The sequence below is a fragment of the Balaenoptera musculus genome, chromosome 2 (assembly GCF_009873245.2).
Source record: "Balaenoptera musculus isolate JJ_BM4_2016_0621 chromosome 2, mBalMus1.pri.v3, whole genome shotgun sequence".
NCBI lineage: Eukaryota > Metazoa > Chordata > Mammalia > Artiodactyla > Balaenopteridae > Balaenoptera > Balaenoptera musculus.
The window spans coordinates 91,024,062-91,040,020 of record NC_045786.1 but is presented as its reverse complement, the minus strand read 5'-3'; the positions used below and the strand labels follow the sequence as shown (position 1 = coordinate 91,040,020).

The 15,959-nt window shown below is 41.6% G+C and overlaps 1 protein-coding gene across 1 annotated transcript in view; it reads left to right on the top strand.

The window, feature by feature from the left end:
- RTF1 (RTF1 homolog, Paf1/RNA polymerase II complex component) overlaps positions 1-15,560 on the top strand; it is a 45,655-nt gene extending 30,095 nt beyond the window's left edge. Inside the window, exons 5-18 of the mRNA XM_036843780.1 lie at positions 3,373-3,487; positions 4,166-4,277; positions 5,864-5,999; positions 6,493-6,670; positions 8,188-8,270; positions 9,439-9,526; positions 9,620-9,727; positions 10,310-10,387; positions 10,908-11,029; positions 11,185-11,242; positions 11,685-11,762; positions 12,236-12,331; positions 13,067-13,178; positions 13,423-15,560. Of these exons, the coding sequence (XP_036699675.1) occupies positions 3,373-3,487; positions 4,166-4,277; positions 5,864-5,999; positions 6,493-6,670; positions 8,188-8,270; positions 9,439-9,526; positions 9,620-9,727; positions 10,310-10,387; positions 10,908-11,029; positions 11,185-11,242; positions 11,685-11,762; positions 12,236-12,331; positions 13,067-13,178; positions 13,423-13,529 (1,471 nt within the window). The 3' untranslated portion in view covers positions 13,530-15,560. The remainder of the gene's footprint in view (positions 1-3,372; positions 3,488-4,165; positions 4,278-5,863; positions 6,000-6,492; positions 6,671-8,187; positions 8,271-9,438; positions 9,527-9,619; positions 9,728-10,309; positions 10,388-10,907; positions 11,030-11,184; positions 11,243-11,684; positions 11,763-12,235; positions 12,332-13,066; positions 13,179-13,422) is intronic.
- Positions 15,561-15,959: the final 399 nt, after the last annotated feature.

Genomic DNA, 15,959 nt, shown 5'->3' with positions numbered 1-15,959 from the left:
TTTTCTCCACATCCTCACCAACATTTGTTATTTGTGTTCTTTTTGATGATGGCCATTCTGACAGGTGTGAGGTAATATCTCATTGTGGTTTTGACTTGCATTTCCCTGATGATTAGCAATGTTGAGCATCTTTTCATGTGCCTGTGGGCCATCTGCATTTCCTCTTTGGAAAAATGTCTATTCAGGTCTTCTGCCCATTTTTTAATCAGGTTGTTTGTTTTTTTGATGTTGGGTTGTATGAGCTGTTTATATATATATATATATATATATATTTTTTGATATTAACCGTGTATCGGTCATATCATTTGCAAATATTTTCTCCCATTCAGTAGGTTGTCTTTTTGTTTTGTTGATGGTTTCCTTTGCTATGCAAAAGCTTTTAAGTTTAATTAGGTCCCATTTGTTTATTTTTACTTTTATTTCCTTTGCTTTAGGAGACATCCAAAAAAAATACTGCTGCGATTTATGCCAAAGAGTATTCTGCCTGTGTTTTCCTCTAAGAGGTTTATGGTTTCTGGTCTTACATTTAGGTCTTTAATCCATTTTGAGTTTATTTTTGGATATGGTGTTAGAAAATGTTCTAATTTCATTCTTTTACATGTAGCTGTCCAGTTTTCTCAGCACCTCAGGTATTAACTTAAAAATAACTTTATTGAGATGTAGTTTACACACCATAGAATCTATCCATTGAAAGTGGTTGAAAGTGGTTCAGTGGTTTTTTATATATTCATAAAGTTGTGTAGCCATCACCACAATTAATTTCAGAACATTATCATCACCCCAGAAAAAAACCCTGTACTTATTGGTACTCAGTTCCCTCTACTGCCTCCTAGCCTTAGGAAGCCACTAACTTACTTTCTGTCTCTATAGATTTGCCTATTTCTGGGCATTTTATATAAATGGAATCATAAATATGTAGTCTTTTGTGCCTGGTTTCTTTCACTTAACATATATTTGAAGTTCATTCATGTAGCATGTATCAGTACTTCATTCCTTTTTATGGCTGAATAATAAATATTCCATTATGTGTATAAACCACATTTTGTTTATCTATTAATCTGTTTTGATATCTTTGCTGTTGTGAATAGTGCTGCTATGAACATTCATGTACAAATATTTCAGTATCTATTTTCAATTCTTTTGGGTATATACATAGGAGTGGAATTGCTGAGTCATATGGTAATTTTATGTTTAACTTTTTGAGAAACCACCAAACTGTTTTCCATAGCAGCTGTACCATTTTACATTCCCACCAGCAATGTATAAGAGTTCCAGTTTGTCCACATCCTTGCCAACACTTGTTATTTTTTCTTTTTTTGATAATAGCTATCCTGGAGAATGTGAAGTGTCTTATTGTGGTTTTGATTTGCATTTTCCTGTTGACTAATGATGTTTAGAATCTTTTCAAATCCTTGTTGGAGAAATGTCTGTTCAAGTGCTTTGCCCATTTTTTAATTGGGTTATTTGTCTTTTTGTTGTTGAGTTATAAGAGTTCTTTATATATTCTGGTTACTAGACCCTTATCAGATAACATGATTTGCAAATATTTTCTCCCATTCTGTAGGTTGTAAATTTCACTGTCAAGTATTGTTTAATGCACAAAATTTAAAAATTTTTATGCACAATAAATTTTTTATTTTCTTGCTGCAGCTTTTGGTATCTAAGAATCTTGCCAAATCCACATTCATGAGTATTTACCCGTATGTTTTCTTGTAAGAGTTTTATAGTTGTAGGTCTTATGTTTAGATCATTGATCCATTTTTTAAAATTTTGTATTGGAGTACAGTTGATTTACAATGTTGTGTTAGTTTCAAGTGTACAGCAAAGTGGTTCAGTTATACATGTACATATATCTATTCTTTTTCATATTCTTTTCCCATACAGGTTGTTACAGAGTATTGAGTAGAGTTCCTTGTACTATACAGTAGGCCCTTGTTGATTATCTATTTTATGTATAATAGTGTGTATATGTTAATCCCAACCTCCTAATTTATCCCTCTCCCCCTCATTGATCCATTTTGAGATCATTTTTTGTATATGGTGTGAGGTAAGAGTCCAACTTTATTCTTTGGCATATAGCTATCCAGTTGTCCCAGTACCACTTGTTGAAGAGACTGTTCTTTCCCCAGTCTTGGCACCATTGTTGAAAATCAGTTGTTCATGGATATATGGATTTATTTGTTGACTGTATTCTGTTCCATTGATCATTATGTTTATGGTTATGCCAATACCATACTGTTTTGATTACTGTAGCTATGTAGTCAATTTTTAACTTGGGAAGTGTGAAGTGTTGGGAACCTTTGTTCTTCTTCAAAATTGTTTTGGCTATGTGGGGCCCTCTGCATTCCCATAGGAATTTTAGTATCAGCTTATCAATTTCTGCAACAGCAAAAGAAGCAGCTGGGATTTTTATAGGAATTGTGTTGAATCTGTTTATCAAATTTGGAAGTATTGCCATCTAATATTAAGTCTTTTAATCCATGAATGTGATATCTTTCTACTTACTTAGGTATTATTTAATTTCTTTCAACAATCCTTTAGTTTTGGGTGTAAAAGACTAGCACTTGTTTTGTTAAATTTATTACTAAATATTGTATTCTTTTGGATGCTACTGTAAATGGAATTGTTTTCTTTGTTTCGTTTTTGGATTATTCATTGCAAGTATATAGAAATACAGTTAATTTTTGTATATTGACCCTATTAAGAACTAAGTAAAAACTTTCATAATTGGGGTTATTTTAGAATGTTATGAAAAGAGTTTAATATTTATTATATTCCTTTATTCCTTCCATAAAGTTCCTTAAATTCACACACAAAAAAGTAGTTTTGTTTCATAAAAGCCTGCTTTTTGTTACAGGGAGAGAGCCTAGATTGCATTTGTTTAAGAGAATAGCATATTTATTCACATGTTTGCTGGGGTGGAGCTGAGGGAGGCATTTTTCCTAATGAAGAAAGATGGAGAGTGGTGTTTTTAACATACAGCCTGTGTCTTGACCACCTTAAAAATGTGACAGTGGCTTTCTGTGGCTTCATTATGTTTCTAATGGGACACCATTGGAGCTGATCCAAGAATCAACTATTTTCTTCCATTATGTGAAGTTGAGGAAGAGCAGTGCGTTACCAACAGGATACAACAGTATCCTCAGTATTCTCTCATTTTAAGTCTATTCCACCTTAATGCTTTCAAGTACTTTTGGTGTATTTATATTCAATATTTCTAATGTACTTATAAGATACATTGGAGTTTCTTACAGGAAACCAAAACATTTATTAGCTCCTCCCCAGCACTTACTTCCTTTCTCCTATCTAATAGAAATCAGTCTACAGATATTTCATTGCCACTTAAAAACCAAACAAATATATTTTAAACAGATTTGAAATCAGGAAAAAACTGAAAACAGCCAAAAAGAAAGAAAAGAAAGAAAAAAAGAAAAAGCAAGAAGAGGAGCAGGAAAAGAAGAAACTGACACAGATTCAAGAATCTCAGGTAGGAGATTCAATAGTCCTCGTTATCCAAAGAATAAAACCTCCATTTTGAGTGTGTATGTGTGTTTATATAAAAGATGGGTTTATATTAGTCAGCCTAGGTCAGTTAGTGCAAGACTATTTATGTACTGTCTTCATCTTATAGGTTTCATTAATCTCTGGACATATCATTTCACCATTAGCTGTGCTGTTTAACTCCATGGGAATTCTACTCAGGTCTGCATGTAAAAAGCAGCTCATTGGTGTGTGAGCACTCCTTAAGGGAAAGTTTGTAAACTTCCTGTCCCGGGTAGCTGAATTGGTTATGATGTTTACTCAGGTGTATGTCATCCTGGACTTGGTAATAAATGTAGCTGGGAAAATTAGTCATCTCTGCATTTATCACAAAAAGCTTTGTTGACAGTATTAACATATATTAGCTGTGATCTAGGGAGTCCTTCCAGGAAGTGTTTATTCTTATACTTCTTAGGCTTTCTGTTTATTAGGCAGGTAAGACAGGGACTGACTTTACTCCTCTATCCTCTTTGTCCACAAGAGGATGCTCTCTCCTCTTAAGCAAATTTCAATTTCTGCAGCCAATATAGATTCACATTGGAGAACTGAATAATTTTTAGGTATAAAGAATGTTATCATCAGCTGTTGGTAAAAAGAGCCATCCTACATATTTTTCCCTTCCCAGGTAACATCCCATAACAAGGAACGACGTTCCAAACGGGATGAGAAACTAGATAAGAAATCTCAAGCCATGGAGGAGCTAAAAGCAGAGCGAGAAAAACGGAAGAACAGAACAGGTAAGTGGGGAAAATGTGATGGCTACTTTGTGTCTTTGATCATATGATTTAACTTCCTGATGCCAATTTTAATTTTTCCCCCTTTTTAGCTCTCTAGTATAGGCAGTTCCAAACACATACAGAGAACAGTATAATGAAACTCCATGAACCCATCCTCCAACTTCAGCAGTCAACTCATGGCCAATCTTATTAAATCTGCACTGCCCTCTTCCTTTGGGTTATTTTGAAGTAAATCCCAGCATCATCATATTTCAACCATAAATATTTCAATATGTGTCTCTAAAAGATAAGGACTCCTATTTTAAACATAACTACAGTACCATTACTACACCTAAAAAATAGTAACAAATATTTTCTCCCAGTCTGTAGGTTGTCTTTTCATTTTATTTATGGTTTCCTTGGCTGTGCAAAAGGTTATAAGTCTGATTAGGTCCCATGTGTTTATTTTTGCTTTTATTTCTTCCCTGACCAGGGGAATGAGATCTTGCAAGCCCCACAGTCAAAAAAAAAACCAACACAAAACACTTGTTATAGTTGTTTTTTGTGTGGTTGTGCCATCAAATGAGTACTTTGTTTTATTTTGCTTGTGATCTGTAGAGATGACTTGTTGTTCTGTTCTGTGATTATACACGATGCAAGGTTCCAAAGTCAAATCTACTAAGCAAGGTATATTTAGAGAAATTTAGCATCTATAGCCTTCTCTTTCACCCCTTGCCTTCCTCCCATAGTAGACGACCACTTAAAAAAATTTTTTTTATATCCTTCCTTTTTATTTTTTAAACAAAAGGACACAGATTCACCTTCCATCTTAGATTGTTAGTGCATTATACACACTTCTCTCTACCTTGCTTTTTTCACTTAACCATATATTCTAAAGATAACGCTGTAGTTTTTATGTTGAGCAATGGTTAGTAGACTACCTGTTTTTGTAAATAATTTTATTGGAATACAGTGATGCCCATTTTTTCATAATTGTGACTACTTTCTGTCTACAGTAACAAAATTGAGTAGTTGATACAGTGACCATATAAAGCCTATCCTAAAAATATTTATGTGTTCATTTAAAACATTTTCTGACTCAGGATGCAGTGTAAGGCTCGGCTCTTTCCTTTTTTACAGCTGCAGCGTAGTTCATTGGGTGGATATGCTAGAGGTGATTCAGCCACTCCCCTTTGTAGACATTTGGGTTGTTTTCAGTCTCCTGCTATTACAAATAGTACTGTAAACTCAAAGTAAGTTTTTCCTTAAAGACTCTCTGAAGACATCTTAAGTTTTTCCCCAATTTTCCTGCCAATCTTCAAGTGCCTTGAGAGAAATAAAAGACAACTGTCAGTAGAGTTGGTGACCCTTTTTGCCCACTTAGTGACAGTCTTCCAGCCCTTTTTTCTGTCTACTGCGGCTTGACATTTGGTGCGACTTAAACCTTCTGGTTAACGCACTTGTTAACACAAGTAATCACAAACCAGGCCAGAGAGGATGGAGCTGTCTATTGAGTCCTTTTCCATGTTCCAGTTCTTTTTCAGGGATGAAAGATGTTTCAGCTTCTTATTGAGAGAATCTAGGTAAACATTTCCTCTTTTTTTAAGCTGAGCTCCTCGCCAAGAAACAGCCATTAAAAACCAGTGAGGTGTACTCTGATGATGAGGAGGAGGAGGAAGATGACAAGTCCAGTGAAAAGTCAGACCGCTCGTCCCGAACATCGTCATCTGATGAAGAAGAGGAGTAAGCTGTGTACATTTTGGTCTAGTAGTCAGGATAGGTGGGTTCTTCGGGGAAAGGCTTAGTGTAGCTTCCAAATTTCCCCTGTTCAGGTGACGAACTTTGGTTTGGTTCCGTACCCTGAATTGCCAAGCTGGGTTCCCCAGCACATCAGCCCAAACATATACTTCTGCCGTTGGCTCTTAGCCTGTACCCCTGAACATTTCATCAGGGCCAGGCGGGTAGGAGCTGCCTTCATGTCACCCTCAGATTGGCCAGGAGCTTCCATTAGTTTTCCTAGTCTGGTAGGTTATCTGGGATGGCAGCCTCATTTGAGACAGTTCACACTGCTGGTTAGGAATAGGATTCTATTCCCACTTTCCTGTTGCTTCATTTATTTCTCCTACTGTGTGAAATCACACATACTTCGGTTAAGTTTTAAGAAGTTGATATTATTTATTTACCTTGATCTGTTTTTATGATGCACATTTTTCCCAGTGTCCTTTGTTCCTCACAGGAAAGAAGAGATCCCTCCAAAATCACAACCGGTCTCCTTACCGGAGGAATTGAATCGGGTTCGATTATCACGGCATAAGCTGGAACGTTGGTGTCACATGCCCTTCTTTGCTAAAACCGTCACAGGATGTTTTGTACGGATTGGCATTGGAAACCACAACAGCAAACCAGTTTACCGGGTTAGTGTTTCTTTCCTTGGACAATTGTCCATGTTTTAAATATAATGATTCTTAGCTAGAAGTAGGAACTACTGAACAAATCTGTCACTTTTCCCATTTGATGAGAAAATAGACTCCAATTGAGATGCCCTTAGAACAGTGACAGTCTGAGCCAACCAGAGATCACTTGTGACCTGCTTGCTGCCAAGAGGAGTACTTGGAGCCCAAGGGTCTAGATTTAGAACAATTTTCTCTATCCTTCTTCCATGTAGATGTGAGAAGGCAGACACTTATGAAGTATTTTTCAAGAGTTATGTAATCTGGAAGATTTGTTCATTTGAAAAATAAATGAAAAATTTCCATGTTACATACTAAGTGACTTCTGGAACAGGGAGTTATATTGAGGTTTGAAAAATGACAAACAGGGACTTCCCTGGTGGCACAGTGGTTAAGAATCCGCCTGCCAGCACAGGGGACGCGGGTTCGAGCCCTGGTCCGGGAAGATTCCGCATGCCATGGAGCAACTAAGCCCGTGTGCTGCAACTACTGAGCTTGCACTCTAGAGCCCGCAAGCCACAACTACAGAAGCCCGTGCGCCTAGAGCCCGTGCTCCACTACAAGAGAAGCCACCGCAGTGAGAAGCCTGCACACCACAACGAAGAGTAGCCCCTGCTCTCCGCAACTAGAGAAAAGCCCATGCGCAGCAACGAAGACCCAATGCAGCCAAAAATTAATTAATTACTTTTTTTTAAAAAAGAATCTGCCTGCCAATAGAGGGGACACAGGTTCGAGCCCTAGGCCGGGAAGATCCCACATGCTGCGGAGCAACTAAGCCTGTGCACCACCACAACTACTGAAGCCCGTGCTCCGCAACAAAGAGAAGCCATCACAGTGAGAAGCCCTCGCACCTCAACGAAGAGTAGCCCCCACTCGCTGCAACTAGGAAAAGACTGTGTGCAGCAACGAAGACCTGACGCAGCCAAAAATAAATAAATAATTTATTTTTTAAAAAAAAACCCCTCCAACCTAATAGAGATTATTTTGTGAGTTCCAGCTCTGCTTCTGTGGTCTAGATGACTAGAACATAGCTGTTTGATTTTTTTTCTTGTTGTTTTCGTTTGTTTTGTTCTGGGTTGTTTGGTTTTAACATGTGTTTACCTCCTTCTGTGAGGACCAGGGGCCATGCCATGTCCCAGAAACCTTGGCAACAGAAACAGACCTCATGGTCTTCACACTTGATTGATAAAACTAACCTCTGAAATCCAGGTGCACCCCTTAGTAAGGTAGAATTAAGTTGGAGGAGAAGCTTCCAATGCCCCACCAGGCTCACTGCCTCCTCGCCTGGGGCTTGCTGAACTCTGGGCACAGGTGCCTGGCCGTCTGAGTTCTAAGCCCGAGAAAGGTGCCCAGAACACCTGGCAGCTGTGGGCTTCTCTCAGTGCAGGGTCACTCATCTGCACTCATGCAGATGGAGCCAGAGGGTGGGGTGGAGAGCTCTGAAGGAGTCTGTTGTGATTGGTGTCTCTGTCGTCCCTTAGGTTGCTGAGATCACGGGTGTAGTGGAAACCGCCAAAGTTTACCAGCTTGGTGGCACCAGAACAAACAAAGGGCTACAGCTACGGTAGGAGAGGTGCTTCCGTGTCAGCTTCTGCTCCCGCTGCACACAGGCACTGCCTGTTGGGGCTGTTATTCACTCCCAGTGTGATGTTTCTTGTTACAGTAATACTGTTTGTGTTATCCCCGCAGGGGACTTGGAGGGAAACTTGTATTCTGCCTTTGCCTATAGGGAAAGTAGGATATATCTCTCTCATAGGGGGAAGTCAGGGATTTGGAGTGGTGGGACACATAGAAGGAAAATGTCAGATTGCGAGACCCCCTCCTCCCAGAATCCTTTAGGCATTCCTCAGTGAGCATGGTCAGGAGGCTTGCTTCTGGTCCTGGCTCCATCACTAACTAACTTGATCTTTCACAAGCCAGGTTACCTTTTTGGACTTGGTTTCTGCTTCGGTAACATGATATTGACTGAATGCTGGCTACATGCCACAGTTCTAGGCATCAGGATAGAAGCGAGAACAAAATACACACACAAATCCCTATCCTCTTGGAGCCTGAAAATTCTAAAGGCCCTATATGGGAAGGAATAGAAGTAGCTGGCCAGGTGACTGCAAATAGTGGGTCATAGACAAGGCTCTGCCATGGCCTTATTTGGCCTCTCTGGTCTCTCTGTTCCCTTCTCCCATTCCCATCATTTCTCCTGGGCTGTTTGAAAAGAGCCAGTTGGGGTGGGCAGTAGCCATGACGTGCCGAGAGTGACTATCTCTGGGAGGATGGCACTGACTCACGTGGCCAGCACAGGAGTCAGTAGAACGGCAGTGTTCTTTCTTTCTAGGGACAGAGCTTCCTTGTCATTCAGATATCTATGTAATATTTCATATTCTTGATGCCAGTTGACTGATGGATTTTATTGTAAATGGACTTTTGAAGTACTGGCCAAATCCACTTGTTTCCAGGGCTCACTTTGATTCTTAATCCCTGCTGCCCGTTAGAACAACCTGGGAGGGGTTTTTTGTGTGTGCAATTTCAGTGCCTGGTTCCTACTCCCAGAGATTCTGATTCAGTTGATCTAGAGTGGTGCTTTGGCACTAGAAGTTTTGCAAATATTCCTAGATGATTCTAAAGGGTAGCTAGGATGGAAACCCACAGAGACAGGTGGTGTACAGTCTGGTGGGGTTGCTCTTCTGGCGCTGCAGTCAACATACCCATTCCTGAAGCTGCTCTTTTTCGTGTAGGCACGGCAGTGACCAGCGAGTGTTCCGCCTAGAGTTTGTCTCAAACCAGGAGTTCACTGAAAGCGAATTCATGAAGTGGAAAGAAGCGGTAAGTGGAGAGACAGCACCTCCCTAGCAGTTGTTGATGAAAACACTGAGAGAGCCTCTTTGCAAAATAACCTTTTATCATGTTTTGGTCCAGATGTTCTCTGCTGGCATGCAGTTGCCCACTCTGGATGAAATCAATAAGAAGGAATTATCTATTAAAGAAGCTCTTAATTATAAATTCAATGACCAGGACATTGAAGAGGTAAGAAACCTGGTACCCCAGAGTCTGGAGGCTCATCAAGAACCAGTGTTAGAGAAGATCATGCCTTTCTTTTCTTTCCTGTATCTTGACATTTTTGGCTCTGCTACTGTTGCATGAGGAAGAGGGAATACTGATATCGCTACCTTATTATTTATAGTTCATCAGGATTTTCTCCATACATTCTCACTTGAAGTCATAGACTAAGGAAGTGTATTCAAGGTTCAGGGATCTGTATTCTTCTTCTAGGCTTGGTCCTTCAAGAGTTTTCTTTTTCCAAAACATTTTGGTAAAATTCTTTGATCTCTGTTCTCTTGGACAGTGGCTAGCCTGACAGTACAAGGTCCTTGGGCTGCTGCTGTTTATTGGTGCATGTTTCTTCCCACTATCCCAGAAGAATCTCCGTGACCCCGGAAGCAGCATAGTATCCCTTGGAATGAACTTGCTCTCTCTGTGGGGCATGGCACTGCTATAGGAAGAGCAGCCCCCGTTTAACTAGCTGCTTACCTCCAAAATGGGCTCACCTATCCTGCCTACGAAACTAGTTTAGAAATACCTCACTCTGGTATCTCCTCTCTGGTACAGATTGTAAAAGAGAAAGAAAGATTCAGGAAAGCTCCACCCAACTATGCTATGAAGAAAACGCAGCTCCTAAAGGAAAAGGTGAGGACTTGTGGTTGAACCTCTCTCCCTGTCCTGTAAGGAGATGTGGAAATCAAACTTGTTCACCATCTGTCAAGTTAGTAGTGGCAGGATTGGGAGAAAATGCTGGGCTCAAATGTAAGCAATCTTGGCATCTGGGCAGCATCCTTTGGCTGTTTTCCTGTCTATAAATTGAAACTGATCTTGCTTGTTCCATTTTCCTCATTTTCTAGTCACTTTAGTTTCATGTGTAATGAGATAGACCCCAGGGTAGTATCAGCACTGGGTCTGAACAGACGAATGATATTGCCAAGCCCAGCTGCGGTGGGTGGTTTTCCATTCTTCACATCAGGGTGGCGTGAGCCTTGTTAGGCTGAGTTAGCCATGTGGGGCCTGGGTTCTACGGTGTTTGTTTTCAGTACTCTTTCACGCCTCCTGTCATTTGTTCATCATGTGAGGTATCTTGCCTGTGCTGGAAGTAATGGGACACTTAATATAGAGCCAGTCATAGCCAAAATCTCACGTGTCTCTCTGTGTGCAGGCCATGGCCGAGGACCTGGGGGATCAGGATAAGGCCAAACAAATCCAAGACCAGCTGAACGAGCTGGAGGAACGAGCAGAGGCCCTGGACCGCCAGCGGACCAAGAACATATCTGCTATCAGGTGTGTTACAGATCCTTGGTCCACAATTATCAGGCGAGCCTGTGGCCTTGTACGCACTGTGCTCCAGTGGCTCCACTTATCTCCAGGGTGAGGACTCAGTGGTCCCCTCCCTCCTTTCACAGCACACTGACTCATGCCTCTTACTCACCCCACAGTTACATCAACCAGCGGAACCGGGAGTGGAACATTGTGGAGTCTGAGAAGGCCCTTGTGGTGAGTAAGACAACTTTATCTGGATCATTGAAAATAATTTTAATTAATAAAACAATATGTAATCTTTTCTGTATCTTGCTTGAGTTTTTCTTTCAATTATTGAAGTAACGTGTACACTTAACACACACATAGTTCCTCTGTAGGCACACATACAACCACATTAGTTATTAATTTATAATAAAAAGCAGCAGTCTTCTGCCCTGTCTTACCCCTCCCCATCTTTAGATTCTACTCCATGCGTATTCATTTTTATCAATTTCCAGTCTTTTTCTTTTGGTTGTTGCCCCCGTAATCTGCTCTGGTGTCCTTAAAGGGAAAAGGATGATAGACAGCCTTTGACTTTTTTCAGGCCCTTGCGGACTGTTATTTATATGTAAGCTTATGATGAATGAGAGGCGGGGGGCAGGAGATACAGTTCTGTAATACATGCTCTCTGTTTCAGGCTGAAAGTCACAACATGAAAAACCAACAGATGGATCCTTTTACCCGGCGACAGTGTAAACCTACCATCGTTTCTAATGTGAGTGCCTAAAGAGAACGTTTTTAGTCAGGACCTAGATTCGGGGACAGAAAATGAATTCCATTAGGAGATTAATAAAGAAGTTAAAAATAATGTTGTCTTAGTGGGATTTGCTTGCCTCAAACTCTTGGGTCTGGATACTTCCTTTTTTTATCTTACTGTAGGACATACAGGTAGTGAAAACCTGGCATGGATTTGTAGAAACCTATGGACTAACCGCCTATGCCAGGGCAGGTTTACCAGTGCAGCAGAGGTGAGGAATGTGTAGGCTGAAGCGCCTAGCTAGGGCCCGTCTGGGCTGGGCTTCAAAGCTTTTAATTGCCCCTTTTTGCAGCCTGGAGGAAAACCCCACTGATCTGCTGATGGGCCCACTGTGGTGCCTGTGATGTTAGTGGTGGTAGGTGGGACAGAAGCTGGTGGTAGGACTGTGTGAGTGTTGAACGATCTCTAAAATAACTTGCATTCTCTCTCAGTCCAGAGACCCGGCTGTTCAAGCTGCCATATTGGCCCAGCTGAATGCAAAATACGGTTCTGGAGTGTTACCAGATGCTCCAAAGGAAATGAGCAAGGCAAGTATACTACTGGAGCTCGGCCGCTGGCCCGGACGCCAGAGCAGGCACTTCCTGGGTCGGGTTTGATTGTCCCCACCTGGAGGAACATGGCCTCCCACTTGCAGTCCTTTCTCCATCCTCATTATTTACAAATGTGATAAACAACTACTGAATTCTGGTCAGATGACCTAAATTCTAAACCCAACACCACTACTTAATGAAGGCCTTGACTACGGCTTTAGGCAACTGACCTCTAACCCTCTAATCCACATTTTCTCATATGTAAAGTGGGGGTAGTATTATATACCCTGCTTATTTAACTCATAGGACAATTAGAAGGAGTAGTTGACGTGTAAGGATGAGGCAGTTGTAAAAGTGAAAGCTCTTTGAGAACTAAAATGTTAAACCAAGAGAAACTGCCCGTTTAGAAGCCATTTCCTGCCTTTTCCTGAGGAGCCCAAACCGTTCCAGGAATTCCTAAAATCTTGGGTCCAAGGTGGCTTGTTGTCTTAAGCCCACCCTTTCTCCCTCACACCACAGACATGAGCCTTCCCTTCCCTCTCCTCTTTTAGGCTCAGAAAAGAAACCTCTTTGTGCCCTCTTCTGTCCTCCCTCTGAGAGAAGGAATCAGAAAAGGACCTTAGTAGGGAGATCTAATGAGCTTGAGCAGGAGCCTTTACCTTAGTGGTTGCTGCTTCTTGAAGTCCACTTGCATTTATGCTTTTGTAATTACTTTTTCTCTTCACATTGCAGGGTCAGGGAAAGGATAAAGATTTGAATTCTAAGTCAGCCAGTGACCTCTCAGAAGACTTGTTCAAAGTACATGATTTCGACGTGAAGATTGATTTACAAGTTCCCAGCTCAGGTAGGTGAAGGTGCAGATTGGTGATGAGCAAGGACCACGTGGCTCCATGGCTCTCAGCCAGCAAGGAGGCCTGATTTTAGGGAAGAAATGGGGGTGTCTGCTTACCAGTATTTGTGGAGAGCAGAGCAAGACAGGCTGCAGGTCTGTTTTGAGAGGGAACAGGGACAGTAAGGAAGGCTACCTGAAGGAGTGAAGCACGAGACCAAAGGACCTCAGATGTCGATCTGCCTCTTCTTTCCCATAGAGTCAAAGGCTTTGGCCATCACCTCCAAGGCTCCGCCAGCCAAGGATGGAGCTCCAAGGAGATCTCTGAACTTGGAAGACTACAAAAAACGACGAGGGCTTATTTGAGCGCACCCAGCCTGCTGCTTCTGACCCTGCATGCCCCATCACGGTGTCCCGCCTTTCCTCTTTTCCTTTGATTTGCCCTCACTGGGCTGGAGCAGCAGTAGAACTGGGAAGAGACTCCAAACTGCCAGTCACCTGTAATATACACCATGTGCTGTATAGACTTCCCTTGTCTGCACCGTCTCCCACCAACCCCCCAGGCCCCACCCAGTGTGAACCTGGGCTCTCTTGGGCTTTGTCCATGTCTTTAGATTTGTGTTTGCCTTTTCTTTTTTTTTTTAAAAAAACCAGCACAGTTCATTGGCCACTCTGCACGCATTCAGTGTTACCGTGGAGCTGGGATTCTTGCTGGAGCCCCTGGCGGTGATAGCAGCAGCACTGGGCAGCCTCCTCTATGGACTGCCTCGGACCCAACCATTGAACATTTGGCACCTGACCCTGTGGAGGGAGTGGGGACTGGGCACCTGCAGTCCTCCTTCCTCTCTCCTCATCTTTCTCTTCTTCCCATCTCTGCAGAAGAAGGGTTTTCAAAATCAATTTAGTTTCCAAAAAGTGTACATTTGTGGGGAGGGAGGGGGTTCTATTTGAGAGAGAGTGTGTATGTGTGTATGTGTCTGTAAGTGTGTGGATTTTTTTATCATTTTTTAAAAATGCAGTACTCTTTGTATCAGTCTGTCATGGGTCTATAGCTGTTTCAGATTTTTTTCAGCTGTACTTGAGCATCTGAAACTGCAAGAAAGAAACTCATTAAATGTGATTCTTCTTACTAAACAGGCCTGACTGCTGTAGCTGTGTAACTTCCCCTCCCCCACCTCCTCTTCCCCATCACCTCCCCACCTTGGAGAAATCTCCCCAGTTTGGCCCCCTACCCTGTCGGCTGTGTCCTGGCAGGTGGGAGGGAAGCCCACAGCCAGGTACCAGGGAGGGCAGTGCAGGTGTCTCGCTCAGCCCATGTGTACAGCCCACAGCTTCCTGGCTGAATGTAGAGTGTGTCTATTCCCCACCCCATGCACTTGTCTCTTCCTAGTGATTCTGTTTTGCCATTTCAGCAAGAATAATATTTTGTTCTGTTTTTTAAGAGAAAGTATTCAACATGAATGTGGAGAGAACGAACACAAAGATTTAGGTTGCAAATGTTACAAGCATGTGCAGTTTTGTGTGTGTGTATACATATATATATGGTAAGCATATATATTCTTGTGCAGCTAGGGTGAAGCCAGCAAAGAAGTATGTATGTCTTTATGAAATGTTTGCAAAGAGATAAGCTGACTGCTTGATAATCATTCTCAGGTGTAAAGCTCCAAGTGTAAATAAAAGTGGCATTTAACAGATCTTTTCAGAACAAAGTACAGCTGACTATATAAAACAAGAACTAAGATAAAGGAACAGCTGAGAGCTGCTGATTCCCACAAGAGGGAGAGGCATCTCAAAGCCCTGCTTTGTATTTCGTCACCCCACTTTCTGTAAGAAAGTGGGATGATGGGAAATCATGGAGTTAAGTTGTTTTTAAACATAAAATTGAACTTGGTAACTCTTCCGGGTTTAGTAGAGCCTCAGTGTTGCTTTAACTTAGTTTATACTTTTTTTATTTAAGAAAAAGAAAAAAGCAGCAATCGATGGTTTTTAAAAAAGAATTGTGTCTGTAAAATTGATAAATATGACTGTAACACAGCTATGTGGTGGCTGTGACACAGTTTGGTTGGGCAAAGGAGTGGTGATGGACTCATTAAAATCATATATACTTGAATAGTCCATTGACCGAAACTCTTTGTAGACTATTGTGTAAATGTGGAATCACAGACTGTTAAACATTGCCTGGACTCCAGCAGAGTCCTGGAAGCTGCTGGGACCTCTCCTGTAGTGACAAACTTGGACTTTTTTTTCTTTCTGGTTTTAAAAGACATGAAATTATAGAATCCATATAATTTGCTGGAGTCATTCTGATCCAACATGTAGATCTGTATTTAGTATCATTTGGATTTGGAGAAGTGTCGGTTACATTATGGCTGTGTAATAAAATTTTTATTAAAACTACATCACACTGTAGCCATTTTGCCACTACCTCCCCACATGCAGCTAATGGAACTTTCATTCTGAGACACCAAAACACAGCCGGGAGCAAAGCCAACCAAAGAAGACCGAATGTTAACTTGTCACCTGAGTAGCCTACTTGGTGATTGGAGTCAAGACTGAGGACTTGTCTGCAGTCTCAGCTGAGGCAGGGCCTCTGACCTGAGATCTGGTCCAGGCATTGGCTTTACCCCACCAGCTGGGCTTCTTGGTGGTTCAGGGTATTTCTTGTGCTGGGGAATCGCAGCAGCAGTCCACTGCTCCGCCCCGACCCCACGTGTGCTTTCAGTGTTGAAGGGTGCAGCACCTAAGTCTGCTTTCTACATTTTTCACTTCCTTCCAAGAAGCAAAAAGGCCAATATC